This window comes from Alternaria infectoria (assembly GCF_024043175.1).
Source record: "Alternaria infectoria strain BMP 0036 chromosome Unknown scaffold_20, whole genome shotgun sequence".
NCBI classification, from domain to species: Eukaryota; Fungi; Ascomycota; class Dothideomycetes; order Pleosporales; family Pleosporaceae; genus Alternaria; species Alternaria infectoria.
This window is the reverse complement of record NW_026250709.1, coordinates 364,607-389,180: the sequence shown is the minus strand read 5'-3', so window position 1 is coordinate 389,180 and position 24,574 is coordinate 364,607. Positions and strand designations below refer to the sequence as shown.

The window sequence follows — 24,574 nt, the reverse complement described above, 5'->3', positions numbered from 1 at the left end:
TTCAAACAAGCAGTAGCATTGTCTAGTATACGCAGATGAAGGACTGTTTGTCGCGAAGCATAGGTCGGCTGCATGCTGTCATTGGTACGGGATTGATTGCTTTTTGTCGGTCCCAATGCACAAGGATCTGCGCGCTACCGTCGCGTACCACAGCTTGTATGACATACTGCTGCATTTCAGTTGCGACGTCGACAATGGGAGATGTTATTCGAAGCAACGTTGAAGTGAAAAGAGGGGCTGCGCGTAGAAAAGGAGGGACGCTTCCCCTGACGTTCTGGTGCAGATGGATTGGGTAGCGATCGGTTAATTAATCATGCTCGTCAGTCGCCGCTACGTTGGCAGTCCAACCCCTGCGGTACCATCGCATCAAAACAAACACCGTCCAACCTGCCCTGTGCTACTCCAAACAGGTCGACCCTGTCAACGAGCCGTCCGGTATGGCCTACCCGCACACTCCCAGGCGTCTTGGAGCGCGCCCTGCACTCCACCCCACTGCTTCCTCGCCCAATCTCTCGCTGAACGCCAGCCGCAACATCGCACGGCAAGCATCGCTATCCGCATTAGTCGGCGCTGGAGGCTCGCCATCGAACAGGATGGGCGCAGACGGGAAAGATATTGATGTCGGCGACACTGTCGACGTCCCCGGCGGCATGGTCGGTGTCGTCAAGTTTGTTGGCAGCATTCGGGGCAAGCAGGGCGTCTTCGCGGGCGTCGAACTGAACAGGGAGTATGCAGCGCGGGGCAAGAACGACGGCGCTGTCGATGGGTACGCACACTCAACGCTCGACATGTATGCGCGCATACTGACCTGTCTACAGCACACAGTACTTCGATACGTCTGTTCCCGGCTCTGGCATCTTCCTGCCCGTACATCGCGCTCAGAAACGGGTCTCAGCAGACTCGTCGGACTTTGCACCTGAGCCGACCACGCCTTCATACCACAACAACTTCAGTCTCTCCACTATGGAGAAGCCAAGCTTCAGCCCTAATGCCCCCTCGATGCCAAAGCCACAGTTCTCACAGTCTGTCGGGCCCGGAGCCCGCGCGCCTAGTCCCAAGCGGCCGCCCCAAGCCAGACCATCATACAGACCCGAGTCTCCTCTCCGAAAAGGCAGCCTTGGTACCGGTCCAACACCGGGAAGGAGCGGCGGACTTACACCCTCTGGCTTCTCCAAGAGCGCAATCGGCGCACCTCCACGATTCGCAAGTCCGGCGCCGCCTCGCTATGCCAGCCCTGCACCCAGAGCCCCTCTCCCACAGAAACCACGCACACCTGGTCCGCAACGACCCTACTCGCGAAGCAGTTCCCGGCTCGGCCACCAAGACACCATCGACGAGGACAATGAGACAACCCCGGTCGGCGCAGCGCGGACCAGCAATGACTCCATGGCAAGTTACAAGTATAAAAGGCCTGGTTCGCGCCTTGGCTCGCAACCAAACGAAGAAGTACAGCGGCTTCAGGCGCTCCTGGACGAACGCGAGAAGCAGCTCAAAGAGCAGGCTGCGTCGCTGAGCGAAATGGAAGCGAGTCTGTCAGAGATTCAAAGCCTGATACCAGAAGACGGGTTGGATATGGGTTCGGCGCACGGCAGCAGCGAGCCTACTGATGTAGCGCAACTACGAGCACTTCTTAGGGAGAAGAACGATAAGATCGCCATGCTCACATCCGAGTTCGACGCACATCGATCCGATTTCCGCAGCACCATCGATACCTTAGAGCTGGCCAGCACCGAAACCGAGCGCGTTTACGAGAAGAAGGTCGAAGAGTTACAAGAAGAGCTACGGGAATATGCGTCCCGCAGCGAAGATGTCGAGACTGTAGCGATGCAGTTGAAACAACTAGAAGAGCTTGTACAGGAGTTAGAGGAAGGTCTAGAGGATGCGCGGAGAGGCGAAGCAGAGGCCCGAGGAGAAGTCGAATTCTTGCGGGGCGAAGTCGAGCGAGGCAGATCTGAACTCCGTCGCGAGCGCGAAAAGGCCGCTGCTGCTCTCAAGGGGGCCGGTGCAATGGTCGACGCACCTCACACACCAGGTCAAAGAGAGGTCGAGCAGCGCGATGACGAGATTCGGGGTCTCAAGGCCATCATTCACTCCCTGAGCTCTGGAGGAGGAGATGACCGTGTCCGCTCACCACTATCGCGACAATCGTCCAATGTCGATGCCGAAGAGCTCCAGAGCGCCAAAGCAAACGCAGAACGTCTCGAGCGCGAGAAGGAGGAACTCCGGGGTCTCGTAGAGCGCAAGGCCTACCGGGAAGAAGAGCTAGAACGTGAGCTCGAGAAGCTAAAGAGGCAGCTCGGCCTCGCAGAGCAGCGCGAAAGCGTCATCAGCAACGGCCTGTCCGAACACACGGCGACACAAGAAAAGCCCTCAGAGCGCCACTCAAAAGACACCGTCGTAAACTGGCGCGAACCCCCACAGCAAACCCGCCGCGATGCGCCCCCCGCGCTCTCCGTAATGCCAGAGTCCGACGGCCGCTCCTCCGCCAACAGCAGCCTCCTCTGGTGCGAAATCTGCGAAACAGGCGGCCACGACATCCTCAACTGCTCCGCCATGGGCGGAGACCCATCTTCATACCCCCAAGAAGACGGTCTACGAAGCGGCAAGGACGTCGTCATCGAAGGCCTCCGCGGTCTCTCCGTTTCCTCCGCCGGCGCCCGCCCTTCTGCCCTCAGCCCCTCGAAACCACCAGGCAATGCGCCCACGTCTCCTCTACCTACCCCCTCGTTCAACGCCTCGAACTCCGACCTCGTGCCTCCCAAGGGCGCTGCTATCGCTGATCCGGATAAATGGTGCGCGCTGTGCGAGAGCGAGGGTCATGATGTTACGGCCTGCCCTAATGAAGACGCGTTTTAGAACATGAGCGAAGAGGTTGTGTTGTCAAATCGTTAGTGTCCGTTGTGTAAGATCAAGGGGCATGGTGTTATTGCTTATCCGTCTGTATGAAGACCGTTAGAAGGGGACGAACTATCTGATTCTTATCTGTTATCCGATCACAAGGGGAATATACGGGGAAGGGGTTGAAGAGAAAGCGAGAGAGAAGATATCACCATCTCCATTTTCCATATTGTTCGTTGTTACGCGTATGATATCCCCCCCATGATTGAATCATTTCGAATCTGTTTCTACTTTTGGCAGATTTGCTGGTTAGCGATTCTTGGGCGCGACTCTTTCAAAACTCCACTGTTATGCGTATATAATATTATAATCTTCTTATTCGTTTCGGTCTGGTTTGATAGGGTCGAGTAGAGAGAGGGTTAGAGGCATACAGATAGTGAGATCATCGGGTCAATCAAAGCAATGGTTAGGTCTACATTGGAGACTAACTGACTGACTACCCTTACTACTACTTCAAGTACAAAGCACTGGATTTTCGCCAAACTAGATTGTAACGCCAGGGTGATAACTCCTTTTACCATGCATACGCAGCGTGATATTTCCGATCGATCAATCAAGCCTTCTTGCTAGACTTGTGCTTCTTGCTCTTCTTCGCAGCACCCTCCTTGAACTTCTCGGCTTCCTTGTATGCTTCTTCGACTGCCTCGCCGACTTTCCTCTTCTTCTCGCCTGTCTTGACGGCGACGGTCATGCTGCCTGCTCCACCCTTTTTGGCTGCGTTGCTGACGGCGCGTTCGGCGTCTTCCCAGTCAGCGGCTCCGGCGTCGATTTCGTATCTGTAGGTAAAAAGTTAGTGATCGCTCGATGTATAACTGTGGAATCTGAGAAACTTACTTGTGCAGAGGTAGCGCATCGATCATGCTCCTTTGCCTCTCCTTGTCCTCAGCCAGGAACTCGTCGCCACCTTCCCTGAGCTCCTCTTGTAGGTCCTTCTCGAGGGGAATGAAGCGGTGGGCATCCTCGGCAGCCTCACCATCCGCGCCGTTCTCTTCTACTTCCATAGCGTCGGGCATGGTTTCTTCGACTGCGCCTTCGACTATGCTGCGGAATGCTGTGGCGGCCTTTCGTACAATCTTGACGAACATGGCCATCAACTGGCTGGAGTTGAGATTGAGTTCCTTCTCCACGTCGGAGAACTCCTTGCGTTGCAGACCAATGGCGAGGAGTAGTGCGGTCTGGATACCGCTGAGCTTGACTTGGCCCTTAAGACGGCCGGTGAAGTAGAGAGTGGCGATGGGAGGCAGCATGTCGAGGATGACATGGTAGTCGAGCATGTTGTTCGCGTATGAGTCCAGACGCTTGAGATCGAACGGTGTGAAGAGCGCGTCTAGTTCGGCCTTGCTGATGGGCTTTGCGGCTAGGTCGGCGTCTAGCTTGGATCCTGCTGATGCGGACTCTTCTATTGACAAAGAGGTGATGGAAGGGAATGAGCGGAATTGGTAGGAAAGGAGGGAGAGGAAACGTTTCTGGAAGTCCTTGGCGAATGCGGCGACCCAGCTGCCATCGGATGAGGTCGTCTCGAGCGAACGCAACATGATGCATGTGTGTTCTCCAGTGAGATCGTTGGGTGTTTGTCGTAGGTAGACTGGGACGAACGATGCGCGTTTCCAGAACTTGTGAAGCTGCGATGTAAGGCCATACGACACACCGACATAGTCGAGCTTTGGTGATCTCAGCTCCTGTAGTCGGGCAAACAGCGGAGGCATCTCGTTGGCTTCCCGAATCTTGACATTGTCCTGTAGGAGCGACGTGTTCTCCAAGTCTTCCTCTGTCACTCTGCGCATCTGTTCCACCTCCTGAGGCTCAGATTCCGACAAGCTGGCGAGCTTGCCATCGTAGAAGTCTACCAGAAGCTGTAACGCCTTTGATCCGTAGCCCATCTTGACGTACTCTGGGTTGGTTGCTATCCGCACAATGCGAGCTCCGGAAAGACTTGCGAAGTTCTCGTCCTGGAACTGCTGCGAAACAATCCAGGGAATGAGATCACCGCCTGCACGCTGTCCCCTGCTCAGGCTGTTCATTACACTCTCTCTGCTGATCTGACCTTCGAGCGCCACTTGGATCACACAGAGGGGCTCAGGGAGCTTGTTCTCTTCTGTGGGCCCAGTGAGCACAAAGAGCTGATGGGCGGGCGCATCCGACATGAGCTGGAGATCGTTGGGTGTATTTTTGTAGTGGCTAGCTACGTATAGCGCCATCATCTTCTGAAGGAACTTCTCAGCAGCAGGGTTATAGGAAAAGAGGGTATCCCGGTTGACATGGAGAAGTTGGCATTTGTCGGGGTGCGGGCACCCTTGCGTGTTCGTCCTTCGGGGTAGTGTTGCATCGAGACATAGAAGATCGTTCATCCACCGCTCTACTGAGTCGCCTTGAGCGTATCGAATGGGTTCCGACAGTGTAATCTCCCGAAGTGACCGGCCAGTCATGGAGGTCTCGTTGCCGTCCTTTGTCTCCTTTCCAGTCGAACGATCAACCACATGAGTCGAGCCATTGTTTCCTTTACCTCGCGACTGTTCACGAAGTTGCTGAATCAGCTTCAACGATAGCGATCGACCGGTTCCTTCGTAACCGTTGATGGTCGATGCCATGAAGACGAGGTAGGGACCCATCAGTTTCCGTACGAGGGGCAGAGGGATTGCCGCGGCCTCGTCAATCACCAGAAGCTCTGCTTGTCCCAAGACGTGCGAGTCTTCGGGCCTGATGTATTGGATGACCTGTCGGTGCTGTCGATGTAATTCGATTCGTACGATGGCTTTGTTCTGATCGGGCTGTGTCGATTGCATAATGGTGTAATCTTGGTGATCTGCGTAGTTTAGCGAATCGAATCCCTTGAGAATAAACTCGAAGAGCGTCTTCAAGTTCTCTGGACTGGGCGATGTGATGTAGATGTTGCTGTATCCATGCGCTACTGCTGCTGCCACTGCAACACCGAGAGCTGCAGACTTTCCGCGTCCACGAGCTGCGGTGAGGGTAACCGTGCTGCGAAGCGTCTTCTCGACGATGGCTTCCACGAAGGTCAGAAGAGCCTTGGCCTGGTCTACGGTCTTTGCAAGCTTGACAAGATCTCCTGTGGGAGGCGAGTCTGCCAAAGACTCCTTGATCTCTGCCAGCTCTTTCGCCTTCGGCGTCTTGCCTTCCAGCTCTAGGTCTGGTGGAGGCAGCTGCTTGACATGCTTTCCGCCTGAGATGGGGAGCACGTTCAGCTCATCATCGACGACTAAGCAGCTGTCGCATTTCCCGAGTGACAGCAGGAAGCGCTCGTTGAAGCGCGCTACCACGTCACTATGTGCCTCCGTCCGATACCTCGAGTGGATGTCCATGGACATTGTGTACAGCTGCTTCAAGCTGCTCATGCCCTTGAGCAGCAATATGACCAGTCCTCCACCCTCGACCGTCTCGATTGTCCTCGCGAGTAGGTTCGGCGTAAGCGCTTCGAAATCCTGCAGGATACACATGCCGTATGTGTTACCCAGAATCTTGTCGGTTTCCTTGTAGTAAACATATCGGATGTTCTGCGTCGAGACGAATAGTTCGAATGGATCTTCGGTGTCGACATCGCGGATGCCGCGCTTGAGTTCGTTCTTGATCTTCTTCTCGCGCTTCTTGCGGTGACTTGAGAATCCCAGCAGCTTGTTCTTGTATGCCCACAGCACCGACTTGTTCAACTTAACGTCCACGTTCAGCAGGATGTGGTAGAGGTTGACAATGACGTCCTTTTGGCGATCGCCGACAACTACGAAGAAGCTGCGCTTCTTTTCCTGGGCGCCATTGCGGATCAGGGCCGGTATACGGGAGTCGATGGCTTTCTTCGGCATCTTGAGAGCTCCGCAGGCGTCGCCGCCTCTAGTTCGATAGCGGGTGTGGTTGGGGTGGCGCACGCGATCTATCGGCTGAGTTCGGGTCGCGGGAGAGTGTCGTTTAGATTGGAGGGCGGTGGGTTTTGTTGCCCGTGTTGTGGTGGGTGACGAGCTGCGTGCTAAGGAAAAGTTCGAGCCGTCGCGATGCCCGAGAAAATAATCCAGGATCCTTATCGATAAGAGCAGCCTCACGCTACCTACGCGCTACAATCCATGGATGCGAGCGCGTCTTGACTTGAACCAAAACTTTGAATGCATGCATTTATTTTCATCTGCTTGTTGTTTCACTCTCAACTGGATTAGCCACTAATAACGAGAGATTCAGTGACAAGATTTATCATCGTACAGGCTTCATATGTCGTTCAGAGTCAAGACAACGAAATCACACACATGGCAATGTCGAGCCCAATCAGTGCATAGGGACGTGCTATATGGCAAAAGCTCACTACCGAAATACTAGTCGGTGGTTCCCGCCTTCCGAGCCTCAGTGTACGTCTTCAATCCCACATGCTTATTGATCCAATCCAACACGACCGTATGCCACATGAGCCCATTCTCCGGCTTCAGTACCCAATGATTTTCATCCGGGAACGTCAAAAACTGACTCTCAATTCCTTTACACTGCAGCACATTGAACGCTGCCAGTCCCTCACTGATGGTGAGCCTATAATCCAGTTCAGAGTGTATGACCAACTGAGGCGTGGCCCAATTCTCTGTGAACCTGGACGGATCCCACTTGGCCCAGTTCTCGGGGCTATCCCAAAGCGTTCCCTTGATGTCGTGGAAGGGGAAATACAGCTCCTCAGACGCCATCTGTCCGGACATGCTGAAGACGCCGTCGTGGGTCACTAGAGCTTTGAATTCGCGGCCAAGCGGGTGTCCTTGGATCCAGTTCATCATGTATCCGCCATAAGAGGCGCCGAGGGCAACGGCTCGCTTCGTGTCGACGTAGCTGACATTCTTCTTGATGTAGTCGAAGCCCAACACGAGGTCTTCATACGGCAGACCGCCCCACTGGCCTTGGATCGCATCTGTGAAAGCTTGTCCGTAGGATGTGCCTAGAGATGATGTCAGTATTGATCTACTCTACAGTTTGTGGTACGAGGTTCACGTACTTCCCGTAGGATTTGGGCAAATGACAACGTAGCCTTGCTCTGCGAATACTGCAGGGTTCCAACGCGTACTCCATCCATCCGTCCATGCACCCTGGGGTCCACCGTGGATGAGGTAAGCGAGGGGGTATGTTTTGCTGGACGAAAAGTTGCTGGGCTTTATGACCCAGGCGTGGACCATGGTACCGGACGCAGCCCCATCCCAATAGAGTTCGTCGATCTGGTGGCGCGACAGACCAAACATGGACCCAGAGCGAGTATTTGAAGAGATATACTTGGTTGTCAGATGATCAGGGTCGGAGTCGTATGGCCGATCGTCGATGGGAAGATCGTAGACGGCGGTGTCTTTGCTTTGCGTGCTTAGCGGGACCAGTGAGTAGAGAGAGTTCTCGACCAAGCTGGTGGAAGCCAAGAAAAGATCGCCATTCTTGAGCACCTGTACTGAGCCGATGGTCCCACCCAGAACTAGTAGTGATGGCAGAGGCTCCTTCTCGCCGCCAGGCTTAGGAGGTCCGGCACTGTATAGGTTTCCACGCCCACGTGATTCAGCAGTGAAGTAAAGGCGCCAGTCGTCAGGGCTCCAAGATATTGACTGTGGGCTTCGGTCCCATTTACCCTTGCCGTCTTCAGATCCGTAGAGTAGGGTGACCTCTGAAGGTTTCTTGTAATCGTGGATAATGAAGGGTTGGTTCTTGTCTGACTCGTAGCCATCAGTCTTCATAGAGAGGAAAGCGATCATGCCACGCGAGTTCGACCAGACAGGAGATGTGCTGGCACCCTCGAAGCCTTCGATGGATACATTTTGAATTTGTGGCTGGTCCTTGAAGTGAAGATCATCCCAGAATGTTTCAGACGCGGAAACGTAGATGTTGGTCTTCGTGTGTGTCGCAGGGTTCAGGCCAGGATCTTTCGCTGTGAAGACCAGGCCATACTTGGATATGTCGAAATGATCCTTTCCACCGAAAGGCTCGATCGGCGACTCCAACTCCGTTCCCTTTAGCGCATTTATCAGAGGATACCCAGGGTTGGCACCTGTATCTTGGGATTTCTCCGACTTCTTCAAGATGAACTTGCCAAGCCAAATCGCGTTCCGGTTCTCCGTCACGTAATGATCCCAATGGCGAACAAATCCGGACTTGTAAAGTTTGCCCGAGGAATGTGGCTTCTCGGCCAGCTCGGGGTTGAACAGCGTACCATCTGGCTTCGCCTTACCGACCACAGCGAAACCGAAAGTATCATCACCGAGGGCATAGATCTTGGCGTCGCTTACTGGACCGTCGATATGTACAGCAGTATGTTTGCTGAGAGTCGTTCAGCAGTCGCACACTCATACGGGAGTATTGAACCTACGTCTTCTCGAAGTTGTATGGAGAGCCAACGACCATCTTCGTGGTGCCATCATCATTTGACTTTAGCAACAATACAGTCTCATCGTCAAGCCATGAAGGCTCGCTGAAGGATGCATCATCCGTTACAAGACTGGTCTGCTGGCTTGCGGCATCCAGAACGCGAATCTCGGATTTCTTCGAATGTTCAGCAAAGCTGTATGTCGAAACCGCGTATATGACTTTTGATGCATCGGAGTTTGGGACACCTCCGGAACGGCGTGGCGCTTCGAGTAGCACCTCGGGTGTGAACTTGGAGGCTCTGATCGTCATGCTGGTGTTGGCCTCAAGAGAAGGTATCTTTGGAGCATGTTAGTCGGGTGCTCAGAATAGACTACTTCTCATGTTTAGGTTTTAAACCATTGTGTTGAGATATAGGATCGTCCCGTGTTGGAGACGCTTGGAAGCGGTGTAGATGTAGCTGTACGGATACCACGTGTAGTAGAGCCGACTTTGAGATGCTAGGAATGAACAAGATCATCAGACCATAAAACAGATCATTGATTGAAGAGCGTATGGAACTTCTGCCCTTGGCCAACGTCTCTTGTTGTCGAGCATCATACACTCAGAGAAGCAACGACCTCGGACACCCGCCACGTTGATAGAAGGGTGTCTACGGGTCGATGAAGGATTGGAATCATGACTTACTGAATGGAAGGCTTCTCCCAGGATGCGTGTAACGATTGTATCCGACAGGTGAGTGACAGCGATGGTTGTGAAGCAAGGAACGCGGAAGGGAGCACCGTGGTAGATGTCTCACGGTCCAACTAAGCGGATGTGGTTGGCCGATCCCCTCACGCGGGCGGGCACCAGCCACCCCACCGGCTAGCGGCGTTCTTTGTGTCATCACTCACCGACGTTTGCATTGCCCCGCCTATGACATCTGTGCGATGTACAACAATTCCGATCAATGGGTACCGGCTACATTCAGCTCTCCCACATCAATATATTGACAATATGAATGTTGCAATTTAAAAAATGTCCAAAAACAAGTCCAGGGACAACAAAGTCCTGTGGCGCAGTGGTAGCGCGCCGTTCTTATAAGATTCGTCAGACTCTTATGACCTCATCTCAGGTTATGCGGATGCCGTGGGTTCGAAGTACGTGATTTTCAGACACCCGTGATTCGATTTCCTTTACTAACAATTCTTCCAGCCCCACCAGGACTAGTGATCTCTCACCTTTTTTTGCTGTTTTTGCAGACTCCCTGTGCTCGCGAGCCGGGCCTTATCTGTTGGTGGCGGGGCTACCCTTGCGTGGTACTAATCTCTACACTTCTCAACACCTGTTGCGAAATAGAAAGAAAAGCGCATATGCTAAACACAAGAATTAAGCCAACAGCTACTGCTATGCACTCGTCCTACTCTGTCGACATCGCTATGCATTCTAAGGTTTCAAGAAAGAGCAATATTTATGAAACGCATAGCAACATGTACATGTAATGTTATGGCAAAGTAGGAAGACAGGTCGTTAGGCAAACAACTGCAGCCATAGTTCCCATGTTGAAGTGCATGAGCACATTATTCTTAACTCTCCATCTCCACCCTCCCGCGCACCTCCCTCCCCCCCTCATGCATCCCAAGCGCGCGCCGACCACTCCATCGCCGTGTCCGCTCGCTCCATTCGTTTCCTCTGCTGTACGGTTCCCCCACGCTGCACAACCTCTTGACACTCTTCCCCGCCCCTTTCAAACGAAACAACAATCTTCCTCCCACATAACGCATTCAGCGCCTCCTCCACCCTCTTTTTATTAAGAAAGATGCGCCTCTTCCCCGCCCAGTCCACGACCACTTCCTCCAATTTGTCCAGCATTTGCAGTGCTGATCTGACCGATTCTGGATCCATCACAGATGCCCAAGATAAGTCCATGTACTCCTGCACTGCTAACAGCGCGGTCGCCCACTGGATCTTCAGCGAGCGGATAGAGGATGCTTGGGCGGGTGATAGGCGGCGTAGAGTAGTGGCGAGGTCCCCTATGTTGGCGCAGGAGATGGTGTTGTGGTAGAAAGGCAAAAGGTGTGTTTCCAAGTAGAATTGTCGGGATGCGAGGATTGCGGCGAAGGGGTTTCGCGTTTCAGTCTTGGTGTTGTTGATGTCAAGACACATCATCATTTCGTCGATATCCATCTCCTCTGTTTCGTCAATATCCATCTCCATCTCCATCGTCTCGTCAACCTCTGCTTCGGTAATAGCTGCCCTTTCCAAATCCGCATCAAGAGGTAGGAGTTGAATAACCTCGCCCGTAGTGAACGCAAATTCATAAATGCGCTTGCGGACATCGCCAGGCAAGTTGAAGAAGGCCGAATCTGAAGAGTTTTGTATGCCGAGATTCAACATTTCTTTCGTGGGCTGGGCCTTTCTGGCTTTCTGGTTGAGCATCTTGGGGGTGAAGCGGATTTTAGGTTGGGAATTGAGAGACATATTGCCTGGGTTTGGAAGGCTGTCCGTGGTGCTGGCGCGGAGGCTGGAGTATACAATGCAGATTATCGGCGAGAAAGGAGCTGGGAGAAGTTGATGTAGTCGGCAGGCTTGTTGTTGATATTGAGAATGTCGATGGGATACGTATTGTATTATACCAGCCTCACACATACTTCCGCCTAAGTGTACTATGGATGGGATGTCGGAACCTTGGTTCGTGATGGTTGACGACCAATTGAAATGCCAGCTTACCGATAACAAGCCGTAATTCCAACTTTTACATCGACGCACATGACACCAAGCGAGGAACCAGGGTAAGATATTAGAGTATTGAATTGAAGGGGAGAAAGAAGTCGCTATTCTAAAAACCCGCTAAACACACCATGGTATACGCTGCGCCGTCATTATGTACCCTGGGCGAAAAGCCCAAACCAGTCGTGTACCCAAATCGTAAACTCATTACCAATCCAATCCCCGTCTTACCAGACGATGATCACTATTGCAATCCCTCCTCGCCCATTACTTCCAAATCTGCCACTTCTTCTTACGCTTCGGCACCACGAAGCTATCCTGGCTCATCTCCTGCTCCTGTCCACTGAGACTAGCCTCATCGTCATCAGCGCTATCGAAGCTATCTTCGTCTTCCTCCTCGTACCTGCCTCCGCCAAGGTACTTTGCGCCTACTCCCGCAGTGCCGTTACGTTGGGGGTAGGCTGGATAGGAAGAGGTGCGGTCGTAACCGCCTCGCTGTGGTTGTGCGGCGTAATCAGCACGTTGGACTGGTTTCTCCGTGTACTCTGGGTCGACGACTTGACGCGGTGCTGTTGCGGGATGGGTCTTGCCGTCTCGGCCGCCGCTGGAGAAGTAGTCGCCACCGGCTGTGTCTTGTCGTGCTTGGAGGCCTTGTCCGTCTCGCGAGTAGGGCGAGTTTGGTCCGGCGCCGACGATCGCTGGATGCGGTGGGTATGACTCCCTCTTCGCCTTCCGTTGTGTTTGTGCAGGTGTATGAGCGGCCACATGGGCATCATGCTCCCATTTCTTGTCGTGCGAGTGTTGGTTCAAGATACCACCCATGGATCTTCGCTGCACTTTGGGTTCTATCTCTGGCGAAGGCGCAGGGAGTTGCGACTTGTGAGACGAGTTATAGGTGGGCTGCTTGCGCGTGGAGGCGGAGCGGGATGGCATCGCTGTCGCTTGGGTCGCAGTCTGGGTAGCGGGAGGAGCGACCGGCATGCTGACGTGCCGTTTCGCGGCCACGTTGTCCCAGGCAGCAGCTCTGGACGAGGTACCCGCAGCCGCATCCAAGCTTCGTCGTCCTTGACTTTCTGAAACGAGATCGCGGGGGATTCCGTTCGTTTGGTTCGGAGCTACAGTTGCAGCTGCGTTAGCATGGAAGCCTGAACTAAGACGGTTCTCTCGGGCAGTGGAAACGGGAGCTGCAGGGCCAATGGCAGTGACAGGGGCAGGCTCAGAGCCACGCCTGTTTTGAGACCCCATACTCGGCATGACTATCCGAGGTCCGACCTTGTACCTTTGCTGCGTGCGCTCTTCTTCCTCTTCACTAGACATCTCCCCAAGCTCACTTCCGCTTTCGCTGCCCGAGATGGAATTTCCATCATCGCCGATCGTCGCTTTGCGCTTGCCACCGAAAGAGCCAAAGAAACCACGGGATCTACCCCTTTCTTTCTCGACGACACCCTCTTCAGGCTCGACATAAGTAAGCGCTGGCACGAGTAGTCTGTAAGGCATTGTGATACCGGCCGGGTCATGCTGCGATACCTCAACGTTGAGACAGATGTCAAGACCACCCTCAAGGTTGACATATGGGCCGTGGTGCCGCTCAGTCTTCTTAGTCAGTACGCTGGGTCGGCGATGGAAGGTAGACGGTCGATCTTGAGACACACTGTGCCGGCTCAAGGGTGGTGTTGCAGTCTCAGACGTGTCAGGACGGGCGACATCTACTGACGCGCGGCGACGGAAGAGTGATGTCAGAGAATTGCGTCGCGAACGAGTGGGTCTCTCAGGTTCTGATCGATCGGGCGAGAACGAAGACTGTGGTTGATGGTGGCCGATCTGAACTTCATCGGCGGCGGCATATGAAGGGTTGTTGCGATAAGACACAGGTGGTCCTCGGCCTCTTCCTGAAGGTCTTCTCTGTTGGCCACTGAGTCTTCTCACCAGCTGCCCTGGCGCGAAGTCTGACATCGTTCTTCCCATGCGCGGCCCGTTCGCAGGGGTCGTGGGTGGCGATGGCGTTTCTGACGGTGAAGATCCTGGCTTGTACTCTCGAATGCTACACCAATTTCGATGTGGTAGCAAATGTGTGTTGTTCCTCTTCTTGCCGTCGACGCCGTGAGTGAAGAGGGGGATCATGTCTTCATCTGTGTCTGAATCGAGATGGTGTATCTTGTTGCGCTTGTTGATGATGTCTGCCATCACGTCTGGAGGCGGTGTGTTGACAATAGCGGAAGACACAACATTCGGCATGTATCTGTGATCCTTGTCCTTGGGAACGTTCAACTTCTTGTTGCTGTAGAACTGTCCGACTGCCGCCAGATGCACGTCACCACCGAGTATGGTGACGCGCACAGATTTGGTCGAAGCAATGTGTTGCAGCTCTTTGATGAACCAGTTGCGCTCTTCTTTGTGGTGCTTGGCTGTCCAATGATCGTCTAGGTCATCCAGGATCTCGACACCTCCATCGAACTTGTTGACAAAGTTGCCCAGCATTCCTGCGCGGCCGAGAGCCTTTAGAGGGTCCATAAGCCTGCTTGTGAGGATGTTCTCGAGGAAGTTCAACCGGGGGTAGGCAATGGGTACTCCAAGGAGCACGATCAGGTGCTTAGTCTCACCCTTGATGATCTCATCTTCCAGACGATCGAAGATGATGTCGTAGGAGTCTTCGGTAAGAATTTCATCACGCTGTCGCTCTGTACGGCAGTCAAGACCGAGGAAGGCTACTTGACGACCGAGCTGCATGAAGACGCTCCGAGAGCGCTCCTTGATGTACGGGCCAGGACTCTTTCCAAGTACCCATGACGGTTCGGTCTTGTCGGTTTCGGCGGGTACAGACTGATGTTGGAAGAGCATGTAGTACTTGAAAGCAACGGCACCAACACCGGTGAATACTGGCGTTTGCATAAAGTGATGAGGGTATGATCCGAAGCCGTCGATAATGTCGTGGTCATCCCAGATATTGACCATTGGGATCTGGGAGTTGGCCATGCCAAACAAACCCTGGGAGAACCACATTGCATACCGATCGAGGTAGAACTGCTCCAGCTCGTTCTGCATCTCCTCAGAGAATGTCTGATGGTGCTTGTGCATGGGGTTTCTGTTCTCAGTCCATTGTCTGAACAATGTCGTCTGCCTCATTACAGCGTCGTTGTAAATCTGATCACCTCCACCGATCATGACATGGAATGGGCGGGTTTGGTGCGTGTTCAATACATCGCGCCACATCGGGTCTGGACCACAGAACTCATTCGCTTCGACAGTGGCCGAGAAGCCGTTGCAGCTGTGAAACATGATGTTCATAGACTCTCCCTTGGCTGGGACCCAAAATCCGATGGCAGGACCTTGGTTGATCTTGTAGGCAATGCGTGTCTGGGTACTGCCAAGTTCGACTTCGATATTGAAGCGCCAGAAGGTCACGCCTCGCTCAGCATACAGGCGTATACCGGGGAAATCACGGACTTTGCCAAGCTTCTCGCCGTCCTTCTTGTGAATGCGGGTTGACTTAGAACCTGATCCGTTCGTTGTGCTTCGAGTCGTGGAGAACAAACCGGTGTCGTCTTCAATGCGCGATAGGTCCTCGTCCTCTGCGAGTTCGTCAACCGGCTTGACGTATAGCGCCTCACCAGTACGCGACACTTTGACTTGGCCTTCGATGGGATCGACGTAGGAAGGGTTCAGCTGGTCCTGGCTAATTTCCTCCGGCGGAGGCGGAAGTATGTCCATTGGCTGCTTGAACAATCGCAACGTCGGCGGCTTGGTATACGAAGAAGAGGCGTCAACAGTAACAATCATGATACTGCCTCTCCAGATTTCACGCTCACGTCCGGGAACGCTGCGATCTCTCCGAAGACCGGTGTAGCGTAGGAGCGGTCCACACTTGAGGTATAGTGGTGGATTGAAAGCAGTGTGTGTGGGGGCATCGTCGGCATAGCCATCGTAAGTTGGCTCCGCGTATCCGCCTGAACGTCTTCGTCGAGAGGCCTTGCTCTCTTCCCACCATGCTTTGTTGCCGCTATTGGCTTTGGCTGGAGCGTCTAGATCTAGATCATCTGCAGTAAGGAGACCGATCGGTGCACTTCTCCATTCCTCGAGCATAGGAGCGGGTGTGTAGGTCCTTTCCGGCTCGCTGTGATGGCGGGAGTAGCGATGTTTCTTCTCAGGATCGTGCTGCTCTAGGTCCGACTCGGACTCAGAGAACATGACGCTCTTGCGATTGGTCTGAGGGACAGGCGGGATAGGCGGAATTTGAACGGTCTGGGGAACGGGGGGTATTTTGCGTGGCAGTTGCTGGGTATCATTCTCTCGCGGTGATCCTTTGTAGTCGATATCGTTTTGCTGCATTTCCATCTGTGCAGCCATGAATCCTCGGCTGTCTCTTTTCCCCTGGCCCCTCTTGCTCTCCGAACGAGATACATCAGAGGGTGTTGAAGTGTCGCGGACACCTACCAGGCCAAGTCCCGCGGGGTTGGCTACTGGCTTTCTGGGCATGTTCTGTGAGGGCAGCATGCTACGATCGCTATAGCTGCCAGATTTCCGTGAACCCGCCGGTTCCTTTCCCTTCAAGCTGCTTCCTCTCGGTATGGCAGCATCAGTATGCGGTACCGGCTGGTAGGCCATGGGAACCACCTGCGCCTTTTGCATGGGCACATGCTGAACGGACTGAACTGCTCCACCTTGCGCATCCGAGGGATGCCATGGGTCGCTAAGGTCATAGGCATAGCCGTCGTCCGATTCCAGGTCGCTCATGGGCGGAGACATGGGTGGGGACATTGGCGGGGACATGGTTTTGTCCTGGAACGGCATGGACACCTGGCGCCTGCCGTTGTTGGTTGGGGCAGAAGCGCTGGATGACTTCTCCGGTATGGGCACAGACACGACACGTTGCTTTTGCGCAGCTTCTCGCGCTCGTCGTTCTCGCATCTCGGCCTCAGCCTTCTCTTGCGCGGCCAGTTCCGCCTCGAGTATCCGTGCCCTTCTCTCTTCCTTGCTGATATCGTCTAGCTTCCCCTCCAACTTTTGCAGGGGCGACCGGTCGGGCACAGAGGGTCTGCGCTGAGAGCCACGTCTCTGGACGGTCCCCGCCAACGGTTCGGCAGGCGCATAGGGTGGTGACCGGAGCTCATACAGTCTGTTGGCAGCTGTTTGGATAGTCGCCTGCTGTCTGCTCGGGTTCAGTTGGATGGCTGGGTCGCGCGATCGGCCAGAGCTTGAGCGCGCGGGCACTTTGACCCCTCTGGCATACGGGTCTCGGTATGAGGAGGGTGGTGCACGAGGTACTTCTGGGGCAGCTGGCACAGATTCGCTCATTGCGCCTGTCGTCGGGGGCGGTATGTGTCTGCTCTGCCGCCGTCTATGCCCGCTGCCAATGGTGACATTGCCATTCAAGGGCACAGTTGCGACCGGGCGCGCAGTATTGCTGGGTACGGTATTCGACATATCGGGCTCTGGTGGGGATGCGCCTGCGGGTTGCGCATCGGCTGGGCGGCGGTAGGATTTGCGCTTCTGGGGATTGCTGTCTGGAACTTCAAGGAGAGTAGGATTGACCGCCCGCGATGCAAAGGAGCCGCTGTTCCTATTGTTTTCCATGATGCGACGAGATCATGGGATCGGTAATGGCCACGGTGAAGCAAGCGGGGCGTACCACCGTCCTGTGGGAGATGGGACGAAACTAGGTCGGGCGCATCTACGTAGCTAGGTTACACTATCACATCCGGTCTTAGATACACGTCTCAATTGCAGTCCTCGATGGTGGTAGCTACCTAAGGATGTCGGGTGCGGAGAGGCGGCGGAGGTGTGCTGGGGTGCAATATGCGGTAGCGATGATGGACGGCGCAATGACAACGCTGTGTCGCGGGAAAATCAAGAGATGCTAAGTGCAAGGACATAGGAAGAGCGGTACGGATGCAGGGTCGGGGCAGTTATCCATGGCCAGCGCATATCGCAGAATGGTGGTGGCGGGCGCGGTAGAGGAGGCTGGGGCTCGAGCTGGACGGACGGCAACATCTTGGACAGACAGGCATCCTCCACACGGCGACCGGCAAGGCAAGGGCGGCGGCCACTAGCGCCGCAAGGGGAAGGCGTCCCGGGGGTCTCAATACAGGCACCTTGCATGCGAAGAAGCCAGAGAAGTGTCAAACATCAACGTTTCAGTCGCCGACTCCCTCGACGTGACGCCCCAGGTGCTTCTTCCTCCTCTTTCACACTATTACACTACGCCTGTATTGTTCCCCCGGCGCACTGCACTCGGCGCGCGCATAGGCATTCGGTCCATCTGTCCATCTAATACCCTGTCGTCGTAATCAGTCTCCTCAATAAGCTCAATACCGACGACCCTCTCGACTCGCCGCCCACGGTATCCTCACCACCCACCTACGCATACTTCCCCAGCACGCGCTGCCACGTCACGCCCTACGACCCTACACGATACATGACCGCAGCCGGCTGCACTTAATACCCTCTCGGCGCCATCGCCATGCGCATTCACTTTTGGAGCCTGCTGACGGCAGCCACACTGGCTACTGCGGGAAGGCACCTCCCACCCCGCAACTACTCGAGCCACGACTACTATGCCGTCCATATCTCCCCCTCCGCATCGCCCTCAGACCTCGCCGCGCACCTCGGCCTGACGTACGAGGGCCCCTTTGGCACACTCGAGGACCACCATGTCTTCAAGGCCCCCAAGCACGAGAACGACATCGTAGACGACGCACAACAAGAACTCAAGAGGCGGCGGCGGAAACGGGAAGTCGGCCCCGAGTACCACCCTCTCGACAGCGTCCACTTCACCCAAAAGCAAAAGATCAAGGCGCGGCACTGGAAGCGCAGCGTCATCCCAGAACTGCCAGAACGGGGCCCCCCTGTTACGGATGCCATCAAAGCTCAGCGGGAAGTAGCGAGCCAGCTGCAAATCAAGGACCCCATCTTTGAAGAACAATGGCACATCTTCAATGTCAAGACGCCTGGGAACGACATAAACGTCACCGGTGTGTGGCTGCAGAACATCACCGGCGAAGGCGTTACCGCATGCGTTGTCGACGATGGCCTGGACTACACCAGCAACGACCTCAAGGACAACTTCTTCGCTGCCGGCTCCCACGACTACAACGACCACGAAGACCTACCTACACCAAAGCTCTCCGACGACCGCCACGGCACACGATGCGCGGGAGAAATCGCCGCCGGAAGGAACGACGCCTGCGGTGTCGGACTTGCCTACGACGCGAAGATCTCAGGTGTGCGCATCCTTTCGGGCGATATTACAGATCTCGACGAGGCACTCGCGATAAACTTCGAGATGCAGCAGAACGACATCTACTCGTGCTCATGGGGTCCGCCCGACGATGGTAAGACCATGCAAGCTCCAGGCATCCTCATCGAGAAGGCCATGGTCACTGCTGTTCAGAAGGGCCGCGGTGGAAAGGGATCCATCTATGTTTTCGCGGCGGGCAATGGTGCTGCGAGCGACGACAACTGCAACTTCGACGGTTACACCAACAGCATCTACAGTATCACCGTCGGCGCCATCGACCAGAACAACGGCCACCCATACTACTCCGAGGCCTGCTCCGCACAGTTGGTTGTAACATACAGCAGCGGCGGCGGCGATGCCATCCACACAACAGACGTCGGCGCAAACAAGTGCACCAGCCAGCACGGAGGTACATCGGCTGCCGGACCCATCGGTGTAGGAGTATTCGCTCTTGCGCTCCAGGCCCGTCCTGAGTTGACATGGCGCGACATGCAATGGCTCGCCGTCATGACAGCTGTTCCTTTTGACACGCCCAGCGACTGGACCAAGACCTCGATCGACCGCATGTTCAGCCATCAATTCGGATACGGAAAGCTCGATGCCTACGCCATTGTAGAGAAGGCGAAGGAGTGGGAGCTCGTCAAGCCCCAAGCATGGTTCTACTCGCCGTGGATGCACGTGAAGAAGGCGATTCCGGAAGGCAACCAGGGCCTCGCCAGTGTCTTTGAAGTCAAGGAGGACATGCTCAAGAAGGCCAACTTTGCCCGTGTTGAGCATATCACGCTCACCATGAACGTAGAGCACGAGCGCCGTGGCGATCTCAGTGTCGAACTCCGATCTCCAAGCGGCATGGTTTCGCACCTGTCTACCGCACGCCGCGACGACGAAGCGCCATACGGCTACATTGACTGGACCTTCATGTCCGTCGCCCACTGGGGAGAGAACGCCATTGGCAACTGGACCGTCATAGTCAAAGACGTCAAATCCGGCAACATGAAGACGGGCACCTTTACCGACTGGAAGCTCCGCCTCTGGGGTGAATGCATCGACGCCTCCAAAGCCAAGCTCCGCCCCATCCCTGACGAGCACGACGACGACGATCACGACAAGATTGATGATCATCCGGCACATACCACTAGTATTACCATACCCAGTGGTACCTCACCTACCATGACATCCATCCCCGATGACCACCCCGACCGTCCCGTGAACCAGAAGCCCTCTCAGACACCAGCTAACAGTGGTGTGCAGACGACGACTTCGGCGACTGCGAGTGCCAGTGCCACGGCGTCTGCTGATCCATCTGAAAACTTCCTACCTAACCCCTTCCCCACCTTTGGCGTGTCGAAGCGCACCCAAATCTGGATATACGGCGCTCTCGCCCTGATTATCGTTTTCATGGCTGGTCTTGGCACCTATTTCTTCATTGCTAGGCGCAAGCGCATGAAGGACTCGCGCGACGCGTACGAGTTCGAGGTCCTGGACGACAACGAAGCTGGAGATGAAGCGGGCTTGCTTTCTGGTGCTGCAGGCAGGAAGAAGCGCGCGAAGAGGGGTGGAGAGTTGTATGATGCTTTTGCTGGCGAGTCTGATGAGGACCTGCTGAGTGATGATGAGGGTAGCGAGGGCCCGTATCGGGACCAGGATAGGTTCAACGAGAAGTATGCTCAGGGTCAGGATGAGGAGAGCGATGAGGACAGTGGTAGTGAAGCGAGCTCGGCGGGTAAGAGGCAGTAGGAACGTCTCCAGCTTTAGCATCAGCTTTTTTGTACAGTGGTTTTATGCGAATCAGATCATTGGGCGGCGTCTCTTCTTTGCTTAGACACGTATTTACCTGCCGTCTCAGTGACGCCCACACGAAGTATACGCCTCACAAGAAGTAGTGTCATCAAATCAAGATAGATTATGAGAACTGGGGGTATCATATTTGCGCGCATAACTTTTTCCCAAACTGAAGAAATCTAAGCAACCTTTCGTCCCACATTGCCTACTCCCCTTCCTACAACGCTGACGACGATTTCCTCTCTCTCGCCTCCTGCCTCCCTGAAGCCCCATGCGCTGCCGCCAAAGACCTTGGAGTCCCGCGCGAGTTGTATAATCTCCTCGCTGCCCAGTATATCTTTGCCCAGCGCCACTCTGCCTACATCCTCACTACCCATAGCCATGAGCATGAGTACCGTAGGCGCCGCAACGTTCTCCACACACCCTCCCTGCGATATCTTCTCGAGAAGCTGGTATGCGCATTGCTTGCCGATTTCGTCTGCGGGCACACCACCGTCGGGTGGTGAGCATACGTCTGCGGAGTATATACATCCAGTGCTAGTTTCCGCCACGAGACTAATACCGAAACCTACGGCGCCTTTTACTTTGCCGCTGGAGTGGCCTTTGGCGTTTGTGGGTATTAAGGGCGCAGCGCTGGCGTCGGAGAAGATGTACGTGTCTGGGACGAATTTGTTGAGGATGCCTCGCGCGGTGAAGGTCATGCGCTCGTTGTTGCTCTTCGGGACTTCGACGCAGTAGGCTACACCTCGTATCTTCTTGACTCGTCCGGGGTTCAGCAGGTGTAGTGTCTTGGGCAGGCGAACTTGGTGGTTGAAGACGAGTTGCACCTCGCCGCCTGCGCCTTTGCCTCCTGCGGGCGCGGAAGAGCGCTTGAGGATGCGCAGTTCGATGTTTCGCTCGATAGCGAAGTTTTTGTACAGTGGGAGGATCGCGGTGCGGACGGTGTCGGCGGAGACGTCGCCGGCGATTGTGGAGGCTGTCACGCAGCCTTCGCCGTGGAAGACGACGTTCATGTTTCCTTTGCTGAAGGGCGCGAGAACGCAGAGTGGGATCAACCACCAGCTCACACCCCTCTTTCTGCACTCTGCTGGTATTTCGTGTCTGATAACGCCGCCGCTGGCTCCTAGGCCCTCGGCGCTTCCGGTGATGAGACCCGGTCTGTAAACTAGTGTCGTACCCGTCATGCTGAATTGAACCTGCGAGCCGTTCGTCACCGAATCGAGCAGCCGGATGAAGTTTGTCTCATGGCGTGTTAAGCCGGGTGTGGTCGAGGAAGAGCGAATTTGCGATATGCGAACGGGTCGGCCGGTGAGCGTTGCCAGGAGGAGGCGCGAGATCATATGCCGATGACCAGTAAAGTTCAAGGGCTGCTGCAGCGCTTCGTCTAGAGCCATCGTGAGGATATGCCGGGGGTTTCGATGCTGTTTGGGAGGGTTTGCGACCGAGTTGGCAAGTTCTGGTAACTTTTTTTGGCGGAGCTCGGGCGTTATCGATAAGACGGACTAGCGCGAACGCGGTGTTCGCGTTCTGGGGTGGAACGCCGGAAGGCGCGTTGCTGCATGATCTCGAGTCCGTCTCGGGAAGACCATACACCCACGTGCGCCGACATCGCATTACCTCAAAGACGCATTGTATCTTTTTCTTTCGTTCGGTTCCCTTCATTGATGCGCGGCAATGGTATACCTGACGAAGCAGGCGCCGAAATTGTTAAGAAACATTGGTGGGAAGCGGCATGCTGGCGAGGACGATCACGAAGAACCCGCGTCCAAGAGGCAGGCGAATGACAATACTTCGTCTACAAAGCAGCAGGAAGAAATCGATGTCAATGCCGAGCCCGTGTCCTCCGACAATGAATCGCATCCTCCCCCTCCTCAACCGGTCCAACCCGCGAAACACACTATACCTACGTCGAAGAATACCGAGGATACAACTCTGAGAAGACCTCAGAAGAAGGCTGCGAGAAAGAAGATTGGGATAATACGTGCGCCTACGAGTGGGACGTATCAGAGTGGTCAAGCGCATAAAGCCACGACGATATTCGACGATTCGAAAGAAAACACACCTGCGTCGTCTGCAGGGTCAGCCAACGATGGTCCGATTAGTTGGGGTATGGAACACACTTCCCAGAAGACCAGTAAGAACAGCAAGGGATATGGTTCGAAGATCAGGAACATACACGCAGTACCACCCGCGAAGAAGCTTGGGAAGGCAGCGTCGAAGACTACGGGGCAGACCTATGGAGTGAAGAACAAATCGCGGATTGGCCTGTCACAAGCTGGTGACGAGAGCGATTCCAGTTCCATTGGTCTGGACGACGAAGAGCTCTTTGCGCTGCCAAAAGACTGCGACAGACCACAAAACAATATCGACGGACTGCGTAGACCGAAGAAGAAGGTGAAAGACACAAAGACCGAAGGCGGCGATGCTACACCCAAGATACTCGAAGGCGAAGAGCTGTACAAGGAACTAGGAATCACTCCAATGAGTCCCAAGTCACTGAAGAAAGCAGAAAAGGCAGCCAGAACCGCCCAACTCCTTGGTCAACTCAGCAGCTGGAAGGAAAACCAGGAGCCACCATCCTCACAGCCTGATTCTAGTGCACCACAAGAAGCTCTCGACGACATTAGCAGCTATATCGGGAAGCTTCCCGACGTAGAGGAAGAAGGCTCACGATGCACATTATGTTCGGAGCCAGTAGAGCAGGACGAATACTGGAACTTCTGGAAGGGCAAGGATAAGACGGTCAAGAACAAGTCTGCGTTCTGCCATGCGCACAAGAAGAAGTCGGCGCAGAAGGAATACACACAGAAAGGATACCCGGATATTGACTGGAAAGCGCTTCCCAGACGAATACGTAGGAGCAAGGCGACGCTGTTACAAATACTCAACAATGACCGGTCCAGTATACATAGAGATCGATACGAGCCGTTGGCATTGACTGGAAAAGCAGCTGCCGTCCCCTCGAGACGAACAGATCTGGCAGAAGACGTGCAAGAGGAACTGGAGTCGTACGCGCTTGACGAGAAGGCCGCTTACCCCGGTTACTATGGTCCTCACGGCCGTCGCGTCATCACGGAGAGCGTCATGGATATTCTCAAAGTGGAGATGAAGAACTGCAAGGACCGTGTTGTGCAAGCATCCGGTATCGCGGCCTTTGTGCAAGCCGTCATGGTGCCTGAGGCGGCGATTCTGCTCATTATGGACGACTGTTCGGTGGGCAGGGAAGAGGCGGATGAGATCAGGGAGAAGACGTATGATATGGGTCTTTTGCTGAACGAGGAGATTGAAGATGTGCTCGAAAGACAGGATGACAGCGATGACGAGAACGAGTATCAGTATAAGTGATGGAGCGAGTCATCTTGGGTCTTTACTAGGTCTGTCGCGAGCGTCGTTTCTTTGGCTCCTGCCACACTCTTTTTGCGCTCTGTGCTTTTCGCGGCTTCGTCCTCATATTGCTGCGTATACTGATACCCAATACTATTTCTACACCACTTTCATCGTGTGTGGTTCCTTCGACTGCTTCTCAATAGTGAGCATTTGCTCGCTACATACTGACTACGCTACTTCATCAGGCTACTCAAATTACCGGTACAGTATACAGACCCAGATGCCCCGCTCATGGTATGGACCACCGTC

At 54.6% G+C, this 24,574-nt stretch overlaps 8 protein-coding genes across 8 annotated transcripts; 3 read left to right on the top strand and 5 right to left on the bottom strand.

The window, feature by feature from the left end:
• Positions 1–593: 593 nt before the first annotated feature.
• On the top strand, positions 594–2,856 carry J4E92_009040 (uncharacterized protein; the record flags this gene model as incomplete). Its single annotated transcript, XM_051500389.1, has 2 exons — positions 594–766; positions 819–2,856. The coding sequence occupies 2 exons, from the start codon at positions 594–596 to the stop codon at positions 2,854–2,856; spliced, it is 2,211 nt and encodes a 736-aa protein (XP_051349477.1).
• Positions 2,857–3,451: 595 nt separating this feature from the next.
• Positions 3,452–6,970, bottom strand: KRE33 (killer toxin resistant protein; the record flags this gene model as incomplete). Its single annotated transcript, XM_051500388.1, has 3 exons — positions 3,452–3,674; positions 3,733–6,781; positions 6,964–6,970. 3 exons carry the CDS (start codon positions 6,968–6,970, stop codon positions 3,452–3,454), a joined length of 3,279 nt encoding a protein of 1,092 aa, XP_051349476.1.
• Positions 6,971–7,211: 241 nt separating this feature from the next.
• Positions 7,212–9,525, bottom strand: J4E92_009038 (uncharacterized protein; the record flags this gene model as incomplete). The annotated part of the gene is made up of 3 exons (XM_051500387.1): positions 7,212–7,813; positions 7,871–9,168; positions 9,218–9,525. The coding sequence occupies 3 exons, from the start codon at positions 9,523–9,525 to the stop codon at positions 7,212–7,214; spliced, it is 2,208 nt and encodes a 735-aa protein (XP_051349475.1).
• Positions 9,526–10,821: 1,296 nt separating this feature from the next.
• Positions 10,822–11,673, bottom strand: J4E92_009037 (uncharacterized protein; the record flags this gene model as incomplete). The annotated part of the gene is made up of 1 exon (XM_051500386.1): positions 10,822–11,673. One exon carries the CDS (start codon positions 11,671–11,673, stop codon positions 10,822–10,824), a length of 852 nt encoding a protein of 283 aa, XP_051349474.1.
• A 516-nt stretch (positions 11,674–12,189) lies between these two features.
• Positions 12,190–17,493, bottom strand: J4E92_009036 (uncharacterized protein; the record flags this gene model as incomplete). The annotated part of the gene is made up of 1 exon (XM_051500385.1): positions 12,190–17,493. The coding sequence occupies one exon, from the start codon at positions 17,491–17,493 to the stop codon at positions 12,190–12,192; it is 5,304 nt and encodes a 1,767-aa protein (XP_051349473.1).
• Positions 17,494–18,379: 886 nt separating this feature from the next.
• Positions 18,380–20,893, top strand: J4E92_009035 (uncharacterized protein; the record flags this gene model as incomplete). Its single annotated transcript, XM_051500384.1, has 1 exon — positions 18,380–20,893. One exon carries the CDS (start codon positions 18,380–18,382, stop codon positions 20,891–20,893), a length of 2,514 nt encoding a protein of 837 aa, XP_051349472.1.
• A 224-nt stretch (positions 20,894–21,117) lies between these two features.
• J4E92_009034 (uncharacterized protein) lies at positions 21,118–22,332 on the bottom strand (the record flags this gene model as incomplete). Its single annotated transcript, XM_051500383.1, has 1 exon — positions 21,118–22,332. One exon carries the CDS (start codon positions 22,330–22,332, stop codon positions 21,118–21,120), a length of 1,215 nt encoding a protein of 404 aa, XP_051349471.1.
• Positions 22,333–22,612: 280 nt separating this feature from the next.
• J4E92_009033 (uncharacterized protein) lies at positions 22,613–24,283 on the top strand (the record flags this gene model as incomplete). Its single annotated transcript, XM_051500382.1, has 1 exon — positions 22,613–24,283. One exon carries the CDS (start codon positions 22,613–22,615, stop codon positions 24,281–24,283), a length of 1,671 nt encoding a protein of 556 aa, XP_051349470.1.
• Positions 24,284–24,574: the final 291 nt, after the last annotated feature.